Here is a 16,377-nt window from a genome sequence, read left to right on the forward strand (position 1 = left end):
GTAATATGAGCACCTCGCGTGAACAAGAACCCTCAAAAATTGCGATTGCAATTTCGAATAGTAATGGCGTTTTTTTCGTTCCGAGGTTTAAGAAACGATTAGCAGCACGAACTCTGTCTTTTCGCACGCATCTCGACGAGCATCTTTGGAGCATTTTATCGCGAACGAGTCGTTATTTTTCAGATAACAAAGAACCTACGCCCTATCTTCGCAAGAGGACCAAGAACACCAAGAGAATGAGGTGCATCAAATTTGCGTGCCCTACTCCGAATTGCCCGAGCGTCTTTGCGTGGAAAAGGAACCTGCAGAGCCACCTTCGCTACCAATGCGGCCAGAAGCCCAGGTTCAAGTGTCCCTACTGCGACTACATATGCAAGGTCAAGGCCGACATACGAAAACATATTCGAATCAAGCATCCGAACCACGATGTCTATGTAATTGACGTTTTTCAGCAGTATAATTTCCAGTGAATTTTTTGCGATTTTATGAAATATAAAGACAATACGGGTTGTTTAGCAAGGTAAATATTTGTACAAATTGTGGTCGGATGTAAAGAATTCAATTGCACATTGAGCGGAATATTATTTGTTAGAAGAAAAAGTAAATAAGAGGTATTACTGTAAACATCAATTAAAAATTGCTATTCAATAAATTTTTAATGTTATTAAGATCATGGTTTATATGAAACATATTAATTTTACGGCGACTTACATGCATCACATCATGTTTTTCTTTCAGGATCTCAGGTTTTTATCATTACGTTAGTTAGATATAAATTATTATTTGCAAATAGTATTTAATATCGAGACAAATTAACAAGCAAATAATTATTTTTCATTTATTACTTATTTTTTTATATTTAGTCGCGTTTTTCAATATCTCTATTTCCTGTTTCGTAGTAAATGAACATTGAATATTTATTTATTGACATATGAAAAGAGAAAAAAGGCATACAAACGTCAACATCTTTATTATGCTCTTCCGTCTGTATTTCTGTATTTCCGTATTTCCGTATTTAAAATGCGTGAGAATAAAAATTCCGTTTGTTATCTTAGAATTGGTAGATAGATAAATACTATTAATTTGTTAATTTTTACCTTCCGTGTATTTTTGTAAGTTTAAATGTGAAGTTTATACAAAATCATGGAATAATTATAGTTTTACATCAAGTGTCATGCAGTATAATTTTATCTGTGTATATGTGTATTCATATATAATATCCATATTTTCTGTAATTTTGTCTGAATTGATTAAGCAAAATAACGACAAATCTTGTTTCTATTGTTAATACATGTTCTTGTATATGCTCAATTCAGTGTATATATTCATTCTTACATTAGATGTAATGGCGTCTAAATTCATAAATGTTTGTAGGTACATAGGAATAAAGCAACAATTGCGGGAGAGAAACGTATTCTTATCAAATTGACAATATTTTCAGACGGTCTATTTATAAGACTGCTATATATAAAATCAAAATTTTTACATTACATATTTTACATAAACAAAGATGAAATAGTTTTTGGTTTTGATATTATACTACGGAATATTACGTGCTTTTTAACGCAATTTGTTTTAGGAAATCATAATCTGAGTCAAGATATCGTAATTTAAACGTACGACGATTTGCACTAACGGACGATAATGGATTTTTGGGACAAACTTAATTTTTTAAAAGAATTAAAAAAACGGAGATATCTCGTAAACACTACTAATCGAAGATAAAAGATTTTACGCTCATTAAATGCGTTGTAATTTCAGCTTTCGAACGAGTCCAAAAACAGCCCGCTACAATTTTTTCTTCGCGAAGATATATACGATTATATCGATCTATGATTTTGATTTAGAGCCGGAGCCGAAGCGCTCGCGCGCGCATACGAGGCCACTCACTTCTTGTTTATGGCGGAGCACGTGGCTGCTACGATCAGCTGATAGTAGCGCAGAATGATACATGGCACATAGAAAAACTTAAGCAGTAAGACTTAAGCAGTAAGCAAATGGACCAATGACAGTCAAGAATTCTGAAATACTGACAAATTCTCAAATTGGTCAATTTGCGCACTGCTTAAGTCTTATTGCTTAAGTTCTTTTATGTGCCATGGCCCTAGCACGTGGTACACGTACGCGCGCCGGATTTTCGAAACGCTATAACTCGACGAAAAATTGACTTTATAGTGACATACGACAAACATGAGTCTTCTTCGTTTGACGTTCCGTAGATGTCTATATACAATTCCTTCTTATCATAACACGTATGTATGTGTAATGTGTATAATGATTATTGTACTAAAATTTCAAAAATCTGATTTTTCCAATCTTTATCTCATGTAGGATGTTAAAAATATCGCATGGATTAATATGATGTTTTTGTGGAAATATATTAAAATTCTCACCTTTGTCCTCCATCCTTGAGTAATCTTGACATACCTCGAGTTTATGTGCCTCTTTGTCTTCTCTTTGATGAAAAATATCATATATTTTCCATAAGACGAAAGTTTTCCGTATAAAAACCTGTATCATTACATTAAGATTATTGCGCTGCGACTTTACGCTTTCACCCTGACAAATCGGACAAGTCGGTATTGGCATTGGTGTTGTTTGTGTGTTTCAGAATTCCATCCGTGGTATTCTTATTGTCCCTGGAACGTAAGACCGTATCAGTGTTTGAACTGTCCCAACAATTACGCGAAGAAGTGTCACCTGAAGCGGCACGTGATAAGCGCCTGCAACGGCAAGAAGCCGCGTTACAAATGCCCTTACTGCATGTACATATCGCGATACCCTTCGGACACTTACAAGCACGTGAAACGCCTGCACGAGAATCAGTCAGTTTTCACCATCGACATCTCGCGCACGAGCGACTACTATTCCAAGGATAACCTGATGCAGAGTAACGGAATAGCGATCTTGACGAGCTCGCAGCCCAAATTGAACGAATGGTCGCAGAATATCCCACCGTTACCGGGAAGTTCACATCATCGCTAGGAAATCTTTCTGTTTAACTTTTAAAGGACGGGCAGGTTTTTTTAATGATTTTTTATCACCGTGAAAAATAAGCGACTCCCGTGGAGCCTAAAAACCGGTTTTCCGTCCTCTAAAGGTTAATACAATGTTAATACAATGTTCTTTATTTTTCTTGTACAACGTAGATGAAATAAAAATTGCATTTTTTTCATCAATTATTAAGTACTATTTAGGATTCTTGTTCATTTTTCCGGTAGCTATTAGGTTGAAAGAAATATTTCTGTCGAATGGTTTCCCAGTTTTTCTTTGTTAGAGAATATTATTTTTCTATTGTTTGTCGCGTTACACATTTCGATACTTTTCTGTTCGCAAAGTCCTAGATGGTTTCTTCCAGATAGATCGACCAATTTTTCTTTTTTTCGTTATCGCACACATCAGTCTACGTTATACGCTCGTATTCAGGCGAATTTTAGCATGACGTTTTAGTCGACCGACATTGCGTGTTAAAGTGTAAGAATTTTATAGGTTTTATTATCAGAAGTGTCCGACAGACTTTCATAGCAAATAAAACTTGAATACACTGCGATTAGCGGCTCAGATTCAAATGTCCTTACTGCGAAATATGTTTGAAAACGGAAATCACGAATATGAACAGGCACATCATTGCAGGATGCAGAATCGTGAAATGCGCATCTTCGTAATCGACGTTGTCACGAATAAGAAGCACTACGTGTGAAATAACTGAGGCTCTGATTATTTTGATAAATTAGTCCGAAATTGTTCTGGTCGCGTTTCGAAATTACATTTAAATTAAACTGGTGTATCGCTGCGAAAGATTATATCGGCAACTACTTTATTACTTCAATCTTGATTTTTTTTTTTACTTTGTTTTTTATACGGAAACTTTTATATATTATAAAAATATACGTTATTAAATGTCTGAGATATTTTAGGTGAATTTTTTTTAACTTTAATAAATTGTCAAATATTTTGAATTATGTTTATAGTTGATGCAACCTACACACACATTCACGTAGTTTTTCTCCCATGAAAACCGCAAAGTTTATGCTAATTGAGTTTATGCATGAAGTAGACGACGAAGTTTTGATTGCATGAAGAAGTGGAAGACACGTCGGAGGTTTCTCTCGAGGCATTGATCTTAAGGCGAGTAGTGAACTTTCTTTAGGGAAGGTCTCTGTGAGAAAGATGTTTATTAATAAAAAGCTTACCGCATCCGAAGGGGGCTGCGACTTCTTGATGCGACTTGTAAATTTGTATATATAGACATAGACAATTTGTACATAAAGGTCCGAAAGATAACATCGATCGTGCGAGGATTATAAAACAGCGGCTCGCTGATATTATTCTAGCATCGAGATCAACACTTTCACTACCCATTAACCATGTTAATTTGTCTATGAGAATACGCGTTTTCGTGATAAATGCATGATAATAGCAAAATATACAATTGAGACTTAATAAAGTATTATCCCATGGGTTTCTCGTGTTTTGTGATGTTCATTTCTTTTTCCATCAATCAATCTCGGAACGTCAACGTAATTTGTCACATGAATGTCTTTTCACCATGATTTCCCATTTTTGCTTTCAGATTCGTGTATGTCGACGTCAGTCTCGAAACAGGAAGACGAATCACCACCACAACAAGAACAAAATCAGGAAGAGTCATCATGGAATATAGTTTACACGGACGATGATGGGAGGTGAGATGGAAAGTATTGATATACTGATTTATTCATGTATCTGAAACATGAAATCGTTAAGTATTACTTAGGATTATTTTTTTTAATTATGCTATTTTTCTTTTTTATTTATTATATTTATTCTTGATAATTTTTTAATTTTTTTTATATAATCACGATGATATACTGCAACTATTTCTCACAAACTGCAAGAGGCATAGTTAAATTTTGATTAAATACGATTATACGAAATATAATTTGATTAAATTTTTCTTGTCAGGGTAATTTTTTGTGTAATGTACATGCATTTAATAAAATTGAATGTTAATTTGTTAATAAATTATTAATAAATTTTTGTTCTTTAATTTCTTATTAATAACATAGGGAAATGAATTTTTTGTTAGGCACTCGTGCCCGAAGTGTCATAAGAGCTATCGGCGCATGCATCACATGTTGCGACATTGGAAATTCGATTGCGGATACTTGCCGCGATTTCAGTGTCCCTACTGTAACATGAAGAGCAAGTGGTCCAACAATGTCTACAAACATATACGCGTCAAGCATCGCGGATTGAAAGTTGGAATTGTTAAACTTTCTTATATTCAAGACCAAGGTGTTGTATAGTGCATTAATTTAATTACTAAATGTCGAGTAATTTCTACTCTGAGTGAAAATATTGACGTAACATCTATTTTTAATAATTAATAAGTAGTATTAAATAACGAATGAAATAAAGAGGTTTATCGAATATAATCATCCCGATTTTTATCCTTTATATTCTAGTTTTATTCTTAACAGATCGTAGAAGTTATCTTCAACTTAGGAATCCTCTGTACGCGAAGTTCGAAAGCATCAATTAACGAATCTAGACCGACTGTGGTTTATTTTATTAATATCTATTTTTTTTTGCAGGACAATAAGACATCCTTAGATCGTGGATCACTTGGACGATAATTCGCGGAAATGACCGCATCTCGTACCGTGAGTTTTGAAGTAGCTAGACGCACGATTACCTTTCGGACTAACACTCTATCTTCGCAGACACATTTCATCTGGTTCTCATCATTCGACATTTAATCGATAGATAGATTACCGCGCAGTCCGTTCGTGCACAGCTTGTTGAGGATATCTTTAACTGCTTTATTTGTTCGTTTCTTACTAAACAATGCGAGTTTCATTCTATCCTCATGTGTACGTGAGGATGGAAGTAAGGTACTTAAAATAATTGCCTTCGGGAGTATTCTCTTCATTGAGTTGATTTAAATAGTTTATCGTATCTAGTTGAACCAATCTTTCAAGTAATTGCCGGCATACACATAAAGTAGTTCGCAATTCTGTTCGAATCTTTCTCGAAGCTTCACGAGAGTCGTTTTCTCACGCGAGTGTGCTGCGTGTTGTTTGCTTCGGAGTGTTTGAGAGGTAGAACGAGAAAAAGAAAGAGAATACGTGGGTCGTGAACTTACTCGCAAGATTCATCACCCCCCTCCCTCCCGCGACCTCGGAATAGGTCCCGGACACGCGCCGGATTCAACTGAGCTAACCGCGTGCTTCCGTGTCTTTTTCAGCGTTTCTACAAATGTTACCGTGGCCCGAGGGGATCGGTCTGGGCAGCAGGGGCACGAGGAAGATGAGGATCCGCTTCCAATGTCCGCGCTGCCGCAAGAGCTACTCCACGAAGAGCGCCGTCACGGCCCACTACAAGTACGACTGCGGCAAGCCGCCGCGCTTCGAGTGCCCCTACTGCGGCATGCTTAGCAAAAAGAAGTTCAATGTGCAGGACCACATCAGGCACAAGCACCCGTCCAAGTTGGTCGTCTGCAACACGCTCTTCTAGGACAAGCCGCGCGGCCGCGCACGGCACGCGCGATTAACGGCACCCCGTGCGAGCGTCGATTTAACGCGCGATCCGCCCCGCGTGCCCACGCGTTTGCGTTCTCTCCACCCGACAGTAGTCGAGAGACAAGCTGGTGACAAATATCTATTCGACTGGAGCCTTATTCGTTAATAAGTTATCGATAGAACGTCGCGTCTTTTTGTACCTGTTAGCGATTATTAAATGTTACTTTCGTTCGTTACGTTGTATATTTGGAATATAGCGCGCGTTGCAGTAGAACACTTGTATTGGACACCAGATTTGGGAAGATTGGTCTTCACGTTCTATGTTCTTTCCTTTCTATTATTGAATTGCCGTTTTTTGTTCCTTTATTCGTCTAGTTCCGCAAAGAATGTTTTAATATGAATATTGGATATGTATTGTATTACATATGAACATTTACTTAATACTTAGTTAATAGCCCAATAGTTAATTTTGGTCTCTCAATTTGGTCTCTATAAAAAATAAATTTTTTAGAGAACTTGAATTGACCGCGAATTTTCGACGGCGACACAAGTAAAAGGAAATTACGTTAAGTAGAAGTAGATTAACACTCTACTCGAGGTGTATCTTTTTCATCGAAAGATCTGCGACGAATCAAATGAGGATAAGTCATTGCGCCTCGTTATCTGACGATGTACTTATTGTTAGTCATGTATAAAACCGACCGAACGTGCGCCTGTTTTTCAATAAAAATTTTTTAATGAAAAAAAAAACGATATGCTCTCAAGAGTTACGTTTACGTAACTCCGACTGTTACGTTTTTTTGCGTCTTACGTCTTATTCTCCGGTTCACTTCTGCTCTCTCAGTCTCTCTATACCTCACTTATTTACTTCCCGCGAATATTCCTTCTGCATGGAATCTTGGTGCGTTCATCCTCGAGCGGGATGTTCCCGAGACGGGTCCCGAACGAACGACGATGTTGACCGTGGCACGATCTTTTGTAGGTGGCAGGCCCGTGGAGCTTCATGTCATGCGCCGGAAGAAGTACGCACGTAGTAAGAAACGGGAATTGTACGACATACAGTACAATTTGGACACCGGCAAGTTCCACTGTCCCAATTGCAACAACGGTTACGGCAGACGGGACACCATGCTCGGTCATTACAGGTACGAGTGCGGCAAAGCGCCGAGGTATAAGTGCCCGTACTGCAATCTCTGCAGCAAGAAGACCTCGAACATTTATCAGCACGTGAGGTGTATGCATCCGAAGGAGCCGGTGACGCTCGTCAAGCTTTACTGAGCTCGCGCGACGTCATCGCCACGACGAATCGCGAACCAGCGCGGCAGCGTGAAGAAACGAAAGGATTGTACTTTCGGAATCTACTCGCCGAACTGGATAAAGGGAATCTTTGTTTTTCTTGCCATTTACATTTGTACAAATGTATTTATGACTTAAACGTGGAAGTTTCGTTTCCGACAAATCAATTCACGATCAAATCGGCATGAATTGAAAGAAGTGTGCATTACGTGGATTAGGAGTATGTTAAAGAATAATTTCGAAAAGATTTTCTGACGCGCAAAACGTTAAAGAGACTGTTGCAAAATTGATCGAACATTCGATTTGTGATTGGTTCTACTTAAGTATTTTCGCCAGTATTATATTTTATACGCGTCTTTACTAAATTATTGCAAATTTACGTGTAATGGGCTGCTCTGATATTCATTTGTATTCGGGGACTGAGACCTGCAAGTTTTCTTTGAAGCAATTCAAGACTGTATTGTACATAGAGTGTTCTCAAATGTAAAAAGAAATAAACACGAAGAAAAATCCAATTCCTTCCATTATTCAGACAATATTCTCTTACAATATCGCTATGGCATATTGCAGCAACAATATTTTTTTCACGAAATATTTAAACGTGTTTTTTCTGTCATATCGCTACTGTGATGGACTTGAGGTAAATCTTGCGTAAAAACTGCACCAAAATGAATCCGAAAATTAACTGTTGATAATCGATTACAGATGTGTCTTGTTACAGAGTCCTTTCTAGATAAATTTGCAGCTACAGAGTTCGCAAGATCTTTAATCATGAATATGAAGAAACTAGCAGCGTCGTAAATATGTTCGCTACATCTATGGTGTAGTAAAATAATACGTTAGGCACATAATCTATGACGTGATAATTATAAGCTTAAAATATCCTGGTTGCTACAGAATTTTCGAAAAGCGTGGATTAACCGGTCGAGAGGATGCAGCCTATACCGGTGCGTTGGACAACAAGATTATTGCGATTCGATCACGGTTCGTGTTTGTGTTACAGTTACACAATTCGCGTTTAAATAGTTCACGAACGTCCTCTTTTTTTTTTACGAAGGAGACTCCGTTGGTTTCCTTGCTTCATGCGTATGACCGTTTTACGGTCGTAGTCGCGTGCCAACAGTTATCACTGCGAATAATCATTAACGCGAGATGACATCGGTTTCAGAATCGTGGGGCGACGGGCTGAGGAACGAGGCGGAGCGATCTCAGACGGTGCCGCGACGATCGTATCAGCAACGACTGCAGCAGCATCTACGGAAGACGATGGAGAACGCGGTCGGCTCGCACGGCCGGCGGTATCACTGTCCGAAATGCGAGAAGTCCTTCTCGCAGAGCTACTCGATGTACCGGCATTACAGATACGAGTGCGACTCACTGCCGCGTTATCAGTGCCCGTATTGTGGCCACGTCAGCAAGTGGTCCCACTCGATCTACAATCATATCAGGAAAATCCACCCGGGACAGAAGGTCACGCTGAACAAGCTCTACTAGTCCAAGGCGGGGAAGAACGCTGTACGATATACCATAATAAGACACATATCAGTACACGCGATCGGCAATAAACTCAAAATCGTTTCACTTGCGTGTTCCTTGAGGGCAGTGAATGTTCCTGTTTAAACGGCGTTTGCTCGATGTGTGTTATTCACTCGAAGGTTGATCGGCCGTTCGTATCTGTAGATCGAGATGGAGAGCTCTCGGAGGAAAAATTTAACCGTGAATTACATCGACAACTATCGTTAATAATACTTGTCCTGTATGACTGTCCTATCCAATATTACGAAAATAAAATAAATTGAAGTGTTTTATGGTTTTAAATGTAACGAGCTTAATTCTACGCTTTGATGCCGAAGAAGCTCGGCCGATGTAACACGCACTATGCAGGCTTAGGTTCTCGAGCAGATGAAATCGAGGCAATCTTCTTCGATCGTTCCCGAGGAGAAGGAGGCATCCTGAAATTCCTGCGCGTTTCCCGTCCTCTCTTCGCTGCTTCTCGAAATTCTCCCGCTATTAAGAGTATACGAGGTTGCGTGGTCGGCCGCTCTAATACAGAACCCCGTCTCTATTTGTGCTTGCAGACTTCAGGCCGATCGTCCTGCAGAAGTATCACGGCGTTGTGCGGAATTCTCGTCACACGTTAAGACTTCAACCCTCCGTGAACCGGCGCGGCTTCCCCTGTCCCAGGTGTGCCCGTGTCTTCCGCACTTCCGGCGGCATGAGCCGGCACTACCGGCTCGAGTGCGTCGACATGCCGCGCTTCAAGTGTCCGCACTGCGAAATGCGTAGCAAGTACACGCAGGCTGTATACAGGCACATCCGGGCGAAGCACCGCAACATGGAGCTGCGATTCGTCAAGCTGTATTAGACGCTTTCTGTATTAGACGATTTCTGAGACTGATGTAGTTTAATTTATATATACGTACACCAGAGTTAAATCTATCCCTCTCAGAAACAAGATACCTTCCCTCCCTTCTCCCTCTCTTCCTCTTTTAGGATGTTTCAAAGAGGAAATTTATATCGCAGATACAAATACGGTTCAATTGGTCGCATGAGATTAATAAATTGTTTTAAGTATAAATCTCATAATGATGATGACTGATTTTGCGCTAAATTTTATGAAGATATAATACAATAATTCTGATACTTTCCATAAATATTGACTATCTAGCTTCTAATTGGTAGATTTTTGTGAAATAAGAAATTAATTTTATATTTGGCAAATTACTTATGATTGACGTGATTACTTATTTTTGTTTTGATAATATAGGTAATCATATTCGCTGAAAAAAATATTCAAACGATAAAAACTATAGTTGTGCCCAAATGACAAGTTTCTGTGATAAAGCCGTGAAAGTTTTAACGTTGCGTTACAGAATGTAATTACTATATCTAATTTATGTTAATTATATGCACAGACGAAAGTAATCGTTATTAGAAATTGGCGCAGATTGGTGGATCGGCGCGATTCGAGTTTTGGAAATACTTTATACGCGTGTGAAAGATGCGAATATTTATAATATATCAAAGAATTTGCATGTGGTTCGCCTATGAGGAAGTATAGTCATTTTTATTTTCTCTCACGGGGTTTCTCATGTACATACATACGTAGTTTCCTAACCACGTTGGAAATAAGCATAATGATCTTCAAGCGTTGTTCCTTAACTTTAACTGATAATGTGGAAAATATTGACACATGATGAGATAATGAGAGATTTCCCAGATTTTTTATTTCTCTTCGATATTTTTTTTTGACGAGACAGAAATATCAAATTACTTTTTTAATTATCTCTGTTGATTGTTTAAGATGTAGAAACGCAGAAATAGAAAAAGAGTTACTTCTCGTACAAATAATAGGTAAAAAGCAAAGTTTGAAATCTGCGAAATCCCATGTATTTCATTAAGAATCAAATTCGTATATTCTAATAGAAACAAAACGGTCATAAATAAGTTTTGTATAATCATATAATACATATATATACTTGAAATCTGTTTGAAATGCACAAGATAATTTATGCATTGTCGTTTTTACAAAGTTACAATTTTCAGTTAATTGCGAACAGTATGTGCGTTATTTTGAAGTTATATTAGATCATGGGGAATAAATTATATTCATTTTTTACGGATATGTGATATTGATATTCTTTATACATTAATAATATAATTCTTGTTTTTCTTAATACTCAAGTATTGTGTGTTGCGTTCCATCTGATGTATCCAACGTGTGAAAATTGTCATCAAATAAGCGATAAGAAAAACGAAAACGATGTTTTTAAATGTTTCTTAATTCCTATATTTTATTCTTTATTAACATCTTTATTTTTATTTTTGCCGTTTATTAAAGATTTGTACTACCTACGTGTCGGAGTACTTATTGATATTTATTTTGTTAGAAGTAATAGGAAATTCGCGCATCTTTTACTTTATATTTGTGAATAAAAGATTATACTTTTAACATATAATTTCTAATGCGTAATTGATCGTAATAATTCATATTAAATCGATTGAATACTTTTACCTTGAATTTTTTGAAATAGGAGAATGAACGATCCCAAAGATAAATTTAAAAGTTAATTCGAAGATTTGTAACCAGCATGCGTTAATAATGCTTTATATCAATGTCTTAATATAAATGTAAAAAAAATATATATATGTATGTATTTAAACATATTTTATAAATAATGAGTTATTAGTAAAATGATATAACGACAAGAAGTATCTTGTCAACTTATTTCCTTGAGTATTATTTATAAGTACTATATTACAAAGCATGACATATTTTATGTTGTATTTTTATGGCTGACTCATCATCCAGTTACCGAATGCATTTTTTTCACCCAATTAAATAGGTTGAACCGATTTAAATGGATTGTCACAGGACGACAGTACGAGACGCGAGAAAGATAATTCGCTCATTTGGTGATATGACGAATTTAAGTTTCTTTTTCTCCAATTTGTAGACTGTATTTTAATCATCATCATCCTCGAAGAAGAGTGATATATCATTCTTCAGAGTATGCCGACGATGTTCGCGCGTTCGAATGTAGATTTGCTTTTTATGTTTTCGCTTGATATCACGTAAGTTGCGTATGTTCCCTTATAAACGGTGATAAGTATATCTTCCAGGTTAGCGGCCGGGGCCAAGTCCGGCCTGAATCACAGTGTGTGTGTGTATTATTAAAATGTCGGGACGTTGATTTATGAGAGCGCGCTGTGTAAGCTCGAACGAGAATGCTTGCTTAATTCTTCTGATCTTATAACAATTCTTCCAGGTAGAACCATGCCCTACAGCGATAGCTGGTCCAGCTTTCCCCATTGCGCCCCTCCGGCCGTGCCTCACAGTTTCTCGCCGAAGGACTCTGTAATGCGACACCAACGATTCCGCGGCGATCATCGTGAGAAACGCTACTTCCGATGCATCTACTGCGAGTACCAGTCCAAGTACAGCTCGAACGTTTACAAGCATATGCGAAGGATTCACAAGCATATGCCCTTCTTCAAGCCAGATCGATTGCAGTAGAGAGATGCGAAATATTATTGTCAATAGAGGAGGATTTTTCACGAGAGATTTTTCTTTTGAAAATTTGTGAATTATTACTTTTATCAACATCAGAATGTCAGTAATGAATTTACTTTGTATGCATAGTGTTTCGTAGAAAATTTGTAGAAGGATGATGTTTTGACGAGAGTTCACGTTGGAGACGCAAAATATTTAACGATTGACTTGAAGGAGTTTTTAATGAATTTCCATAATCGACAAATTAAATATACGACACTGACGAGTCTATCGAAATTAGACTATTTCGCTGACTAGTCGAGTTAAACTATTTCGCTAACTAGTCTAACTAGTTGATTTAATAATTAACCAACAGGAGTTAATTTAAGAATTACGTCATCTATTTAAATTAATTTTAATAATACGCGTGCGCTGTTTCCTTGTAATATATATTTATCCGTTCGTACTTTTATTGATTCTAGATTTGAAGATTTTGTATCGTGTTTTATTTTAATATGCTTAAGATTTTTATTTTTAAAAGATTAAAATTTTTTTTAAGGATATAAGATCTAGAGGACCTCTTTTGAAGTGGTATATATTTAGCGAATTTCTATTGCCTGTGCGAGTATTCTTTTATCATTTAATCAAACAGGCCTCAAAGATGCTAAGTATTAAAGATGTTAATTATTTATTTGTGTATGTAAGTTACTTATATAATTCTTTCGATTTTCAATCTTAAAACGTTAAAGAACGACAAAATGTTATAAATAATGATTAATGAATTACTAGTTACGCGTTTTTGACAAAATTTACACTATAAAATGTTGCGCTGTGGATTTGTAATTACACCTTCTTGGTCATTGAGCAATAAATGTTGTTGTTTATATTGATCGATTAAAACGTAATACTATTATCCTTTCGCATTCCCTACAACATTGATAATTTCTTTTAAAAAGTATATTTTGAAGATAATTTTACGCGATTGGAAAGTATACTTTTCTTTTTCAGGTTCAATGGTTGGGTCGATCTAATTGTAAGCAAGAGAAGTCAACGAGAAAATATATTCGTTAATTAACAATTCTTTTCACTGTCAAATTTTCATCATTAACAACAAATAATAATTTTTTTTTTAACTAAATAATTAAACTCAAGATTATATATATAGACGTCAATACATTTATATAATTTTCTCTCTTATTAAATTTTTTTAATTATTTCTTTTATTGTTCTCCTTAATTAATGTTTGTAAGATTTAATCTATGTTTCCAAATATTCGTGTTAATTAAGCATACTTCTTTTTATGTTTTTATTTCATAACATACTTTGTATAATTAGTACATCTTTTTGGTTCTGTTTTTTTTTAACATCTATTAATTATATGTTAAACTCTTTAGATTAAGAACATTGTTATTTAATATTTTGATTAAACACGAGAAGATTTCTACATAATTCAATAAGATAAAAGAAAAAATTTGCAGCGAATATTGACATTAGGATTTATCGCCAAATACGATATCATACTGCAACATGTAAGTATATTAATAGGGAAAGGTTACAGCTTTGTTTCTTGAATTTAACAATAAAATTAGTTTCCTCTTGAGTTTTTGCGTCACTTGTGCGGAATATCGACATATTTCGCAACTTTGGATCCTTTCACTGATCTCGATCTCGATCTGTTTTCTTTTTCAGTATTCCGTAGGAGTGGCCGAATAATCGAACATGAGGAGAGATACTTCTGTCCGCGGTGCGGTAGCTCCTTCAGCAAGAAGAGCAACATGCTGACACATTATAGGCACGAGTGCGGAAAAGAGCCGAGGTTCCAGTGTCCTTACTGCGGAAAGAAAGACAGAAAGTCCTCCAACACTTACAGGCACATCAGGATGCATCATAAAGGCAGCAACATCCAGGCGTATCGGCTATACTGAACCAAGGACTCTATAACGTGCGGACTGACGTCTCGCACGAGAGATAAGTGGCGTTTTCGTCGAGACGCCTGCGCCGGTCAAGCGAATTATCAGCCCTGATCTTCCCTACCACGAGATCGTCGCGATTACTCGACGGACCGGCGGGTGATATGTCGCGAAGGAGTACGATACCCGAGGAATCTACAGCGAAGAGTCTGTTTTCTTCATATTTCGAGATTCTTCTGGTGGATGTAGCACTCGGTCACGATAATAAGATCTCTAACACTGCGACATTGTCTCCCTTCTTCCTCAAGATCATCCCTCGTTGTACCCTATCACTTGGTGAGCCAGCGGATAATCAACTCATTCTACTTGGTCCTCGTTCTACCTTGCTACTTCGCCGCCCTCGCGCGTCTCTCCGATTGTGATGGCACAGACGCGATCCGGAGAGATCTCTTCGTTTACGTCTCTTGCTCTCATTCATCTCTCCCTTTTATCGTGTCGCCTGTTACGTTCTTTTCTGTTCTGGCCACAGTTACGTCACGCTCGTCCAGTGTTCGTGATCCGGACTAATCGCGGTTCCTCTTCTTCCTGTTCGTAGGACGATACCTGCAGCCCTACGACGCCCGTATCATGGACATCCTGAGGGTGAATTACGGTGGCAGCCAGAACGAGGTCAAGCACGAAAACGGGCCCTTCTGGCAGTCTGGGAAAATGGCGTATCACTGTCCCCGATGCAATGCCGGCTATACTTACAAGAAGACGCTAAAGACCCACATGAAGTACGACTGCGGGAAGGAGCCGAGATTCAAGTGCCCTTACTGCAGTAAAAGGGACAAGTGCTCGTCGAATATTTATAAGCACATTAGAATGCGACACAACGGAAAACCGGTGTACGTGGACAGATTAGAGTCCCCTCGTTCTTCTACCTCTTCCTTCCGTGATTCGCCGTCTGCCATCGAGCAGTCATATTAACTTGTGCGGACTAAATTAAGACATTTTTGTGATACAGGTGATGCAAGTGGCTGTAAAAAAGAGAAAAGCAGAAAGGAGAAAAAGAGACTTTGATTTATAATACATATTTTATATATACATATATTATTGTATATTTTATAATTATATATAATTTATAATTATTATAAAATATACAAATATATATGTATTTTTTTATAAGTGTACATATTTTACGTTAATTGTTTTGTTTGCATCTTATGATATAAATTTCTATTTTTTTATGCTGTATACATAATTATTATTTTGATTTTAGATTGGCGATAAAATTTGACGAGTGTACAATATACTTGATTTTTATTTTCGTTAACGTAAATATAAATTTTTTGGATCTTGCGTTTTATTGATTTGTTATTTTTATTGATTTTGCGTTTTATTGATTATTATTTTCCTGAGAAATGACAGTTTGTCCGTATTAATGATGTACATAATTATAAATAAAATATATTGTAATAAGTCTAATAGAAAAGACATATTACGTCTAAATCACAAAAAGTTACGTTAAATAATTTTTTTTATAATTCTGAATTTATTTTTAAATTTTATTGAATTTAATGCTCGCTAAATTTTATTCTAATTCGAAATATATACAGAGTAAAGTCATTTTTTCACCTACTCATTTTTATTTCCGCGCGCAAGAAGAATCTACAATGTTGATTTCGCCAGAATG

The 16,377-nt window shown here is 36.9% G+C and overlaps 6 protein-coding genes across 10 annotated transcripts; all 6 read left to right on the top strand.

Moving 5' to 3' along the window:
- Positions 1 to 6: 6 nt before the first annotated feature.
- On the top strand, positions 7 to 6,253 carry LOC112465926 (longitudinals lacking protein, isoforms A/B/D/L-like). 4 transcript variants are annotated; one of them, XM_025033735.1, is made up of 5 exons: positions 7 to 434; positions 4,574 to 4,685; positions 5,069 to 5,277; positions 5,577 to 5,645; positions 6,230 to 6,253. In XM_025033735.1, the coding sequence occupies exons 1-4, from the start codon at positions 326 to 328 to the stop codon at positions 5,582 to 5,584; spliced, it is 438 nt and encodes a 145-aa protein (XP_024889503.1). In that variant the 5' UTR covers positions 7 to 325; the 3' UTR covers positions 5,585 to 5,645; positions 6,230 to 6,253. The 4 variants fall into 4 exon arrangements, with proteins under 4 accessions (XP_024889503.1, XP_024889501.1, XP_024889505.1 ...); XM_025033733.1 differs by lacking the exons at positions 5,577 to 5,645; positions 6,230 to 6,253 and having other exon boundaries at positions 5,069 to 5,304; XM_025033737.1 differs by lacking the exons at positions 5,577 to 5,645; positions 6,230 to 6,253 and having other exon boundaries at positions 7 to 377; positions 5,069 to 5,304.
- LOC112465934 (longitudinals lacking protein, isoforms A/B/D/L-like) lies at positions 6,222 to 6,533 on the top strand. The gene has a single exon (XM_025033744.1). It carries the CDS (start codon positions 6,241 to 6,243, stop codon positions 6,496 to 6,498), a length of 258 nt encoding a protein of 85 aa, XP_024889512.1. The 5' UTR covers positions 6,222 to 6,240; the 3' UTR covers positions 6,499 to 6,533.
- Positions 6,534 to 7,436: 903 nt separating this feature from the next.
- LOC112465928 (longitudinals lacking protein, isoforms A/B/D/L-like) lies at positions 7,437 to 7,797 on the top strand. Its single transcript, XM_025033739.1, has one exon. The coding sequence runs from the start codon at positions 7,458 to 7,460 to the stop codon at positions 7,779 to 7,781; it is 324 nt and encodes a 107-aa protein (XP_024889507.1). The 5' UTR covers positions 7,437 to 7,457; the 3' UTR covers positions 7,782 to 7,797.
- A 1,140-nt stretch (positions 7,798 to 8,937) lies between these two features.
- On the top strand, positions 8,938 to 11,418 carry LOC112465927 (zinc finger protein 211-like). The gene has a single exon (XM_025033738.1). It carries the CDS (start codon positions 8,952 to 8,954, stop codon positions 9,291 to 9,293), a length of 342 nt encoding a protein of 113 aa, XP_024889506.1. The 5' UTR covers positions 8,938 to 8,951; the 3' UTR covers positions 9,294 to 11,418.
- On the top strand, positions 9,644 to 14,717 carry LOC112465914 (zinc finger protein 768-like). Its single transcript, XM_025033718.1, has 5 exons — positions 9,644 to 9,665; positions 9,878 to 10,157; positions 12,423 to 12,457; positions 12,569 to 12,812; positions 14,492 to 14,717. The coding sequence occupies exons 1-5, from the start codon at positions 9,644 to 9,646 to the stop codon at positions 14,715 to 14,717; spliced, it is 807 nt and encodes a 268-aa protein (XP_024889486.1).
- On the top strand, positions 14,212 to 15,782 carry LOC112465925 (longitudinals lacking protein-like). 2 transcript variants are annotated; one of them, XM_025033731.1, is made up of 3 exons: positions 14,212 to 14,321; positions 14,482 to 15,038; positions 15,298 to 15,782. In XM_025033731.1, the coding sequence occupies exons 2-3, from the start codon at positions 14,867 to 14,869 to the stop codon at positions 15,669 to 15,671; spliced, it is 546 nt and encodes a 181-aa protein (XP_024889499.1). In that variant the 5' UTR covers positions 14,212 to 14,321; positions 14,482 to 14,866; the 3' UTR covers positions 15,672 to 15,782. The 2 variants fall into 2 exon arrangements, with proteins under 2 accessions (XP_024889499.1, XP_024889500.1); XM_025033732.1 differs by having other exon boundaries at positions 14,212 to 14,909.
- Positions 15,783 to 16,377: the final 595 nt, after the last annotated feature.

This window comes from Temnothorax curvispinosus, unplaced genomic scaffold (assembly GCF_003070985.1).
Source record: "Temnothorax curvispinosus isolate PA1 unplaced genomic scaffold, ASM307098v1 QBEX01015652.1, whole genome shotgun sequence".
In the NCBI taxonomy this organism is placed as follows: Eukaryota; Metazoa; Arthropoda; class Insecta; order Hymenoptera; family Formicidae; genus Temnothorax; species Temnothorax curvispinosus.

Coding starts and splice junctions, on each gene's coding strand:
- LOC112465926 (XM_025033733.1), top strand. CDS start 326: ATGCGGCCAGAAGCCCAGGTTCAAGTGTCCCTACTGCGACTACATATG. Junction 435..4,573: donor ATCCGAACCACGATGTCTAT/GTAATTGACGTT, acceptor TTTTGCTTTCAG/ATTCGTGTATGTCGACGTCA. Junction 4,686..5,068: donor TACACGGACGATGATGGGAG/GTGAGATGGAAA, acceptor ATTTTTTGTTAG/GCACTCGTGCCCGAAGTGTC.
- LOC112465934 (XM_025033744.1), top strand. CDS start 6,241: ATGTTACCGTGGCCCGAGGGGATCGGTCTGGGCAGCAGGGGCACGAGG.
- LOC112465928 (XM_025033739.1), top strand. CDS start 7,458: ATGTTGACCGTGGCACGATCTTTTGTAGGTGGCAGGCCCGTGGAGCTT.
- LOC112465927 (XM_025033738.1), top strand. CDS start 8,952: ATGACATCGGTTTCAGAATCGTGGGGCGACGGGCTGAGGAACGAGGCG.
- LOC112465914 (XM_025033718.1), top strand. CDS start 9,644: ATGCCGAAGAAGCTCGGCCGAT. Junction 10,158..12,422: donor GAGCTGCGATTCGTCAAGCT/GTATTAGACGCT, acceptor TATATCTTCCAG/GTTAGCGGCCGGGGCCAAGT. Junction 12,813..14,491: donor TTCAAGCCAGATCGATTGCA/GTAGAGAGATGC, acceptor AGTATTCCGTAG/GAGTGGCCGAATAATCGAAC.
- LOC112465925 (XM_025033731.1), top strand. CDS start 14,867: ATGTCGCGAAGGAGTACGATACCCGAGGAATCTACAGCGAAGAGTCTG. Junction 15,039..15,297: donor TCGTTGTACCCTATCACTTG/GTGAGCCAGCGG, acceptor TCCTGTTCGTAG/GACGATACCTGCAGCCCTAC.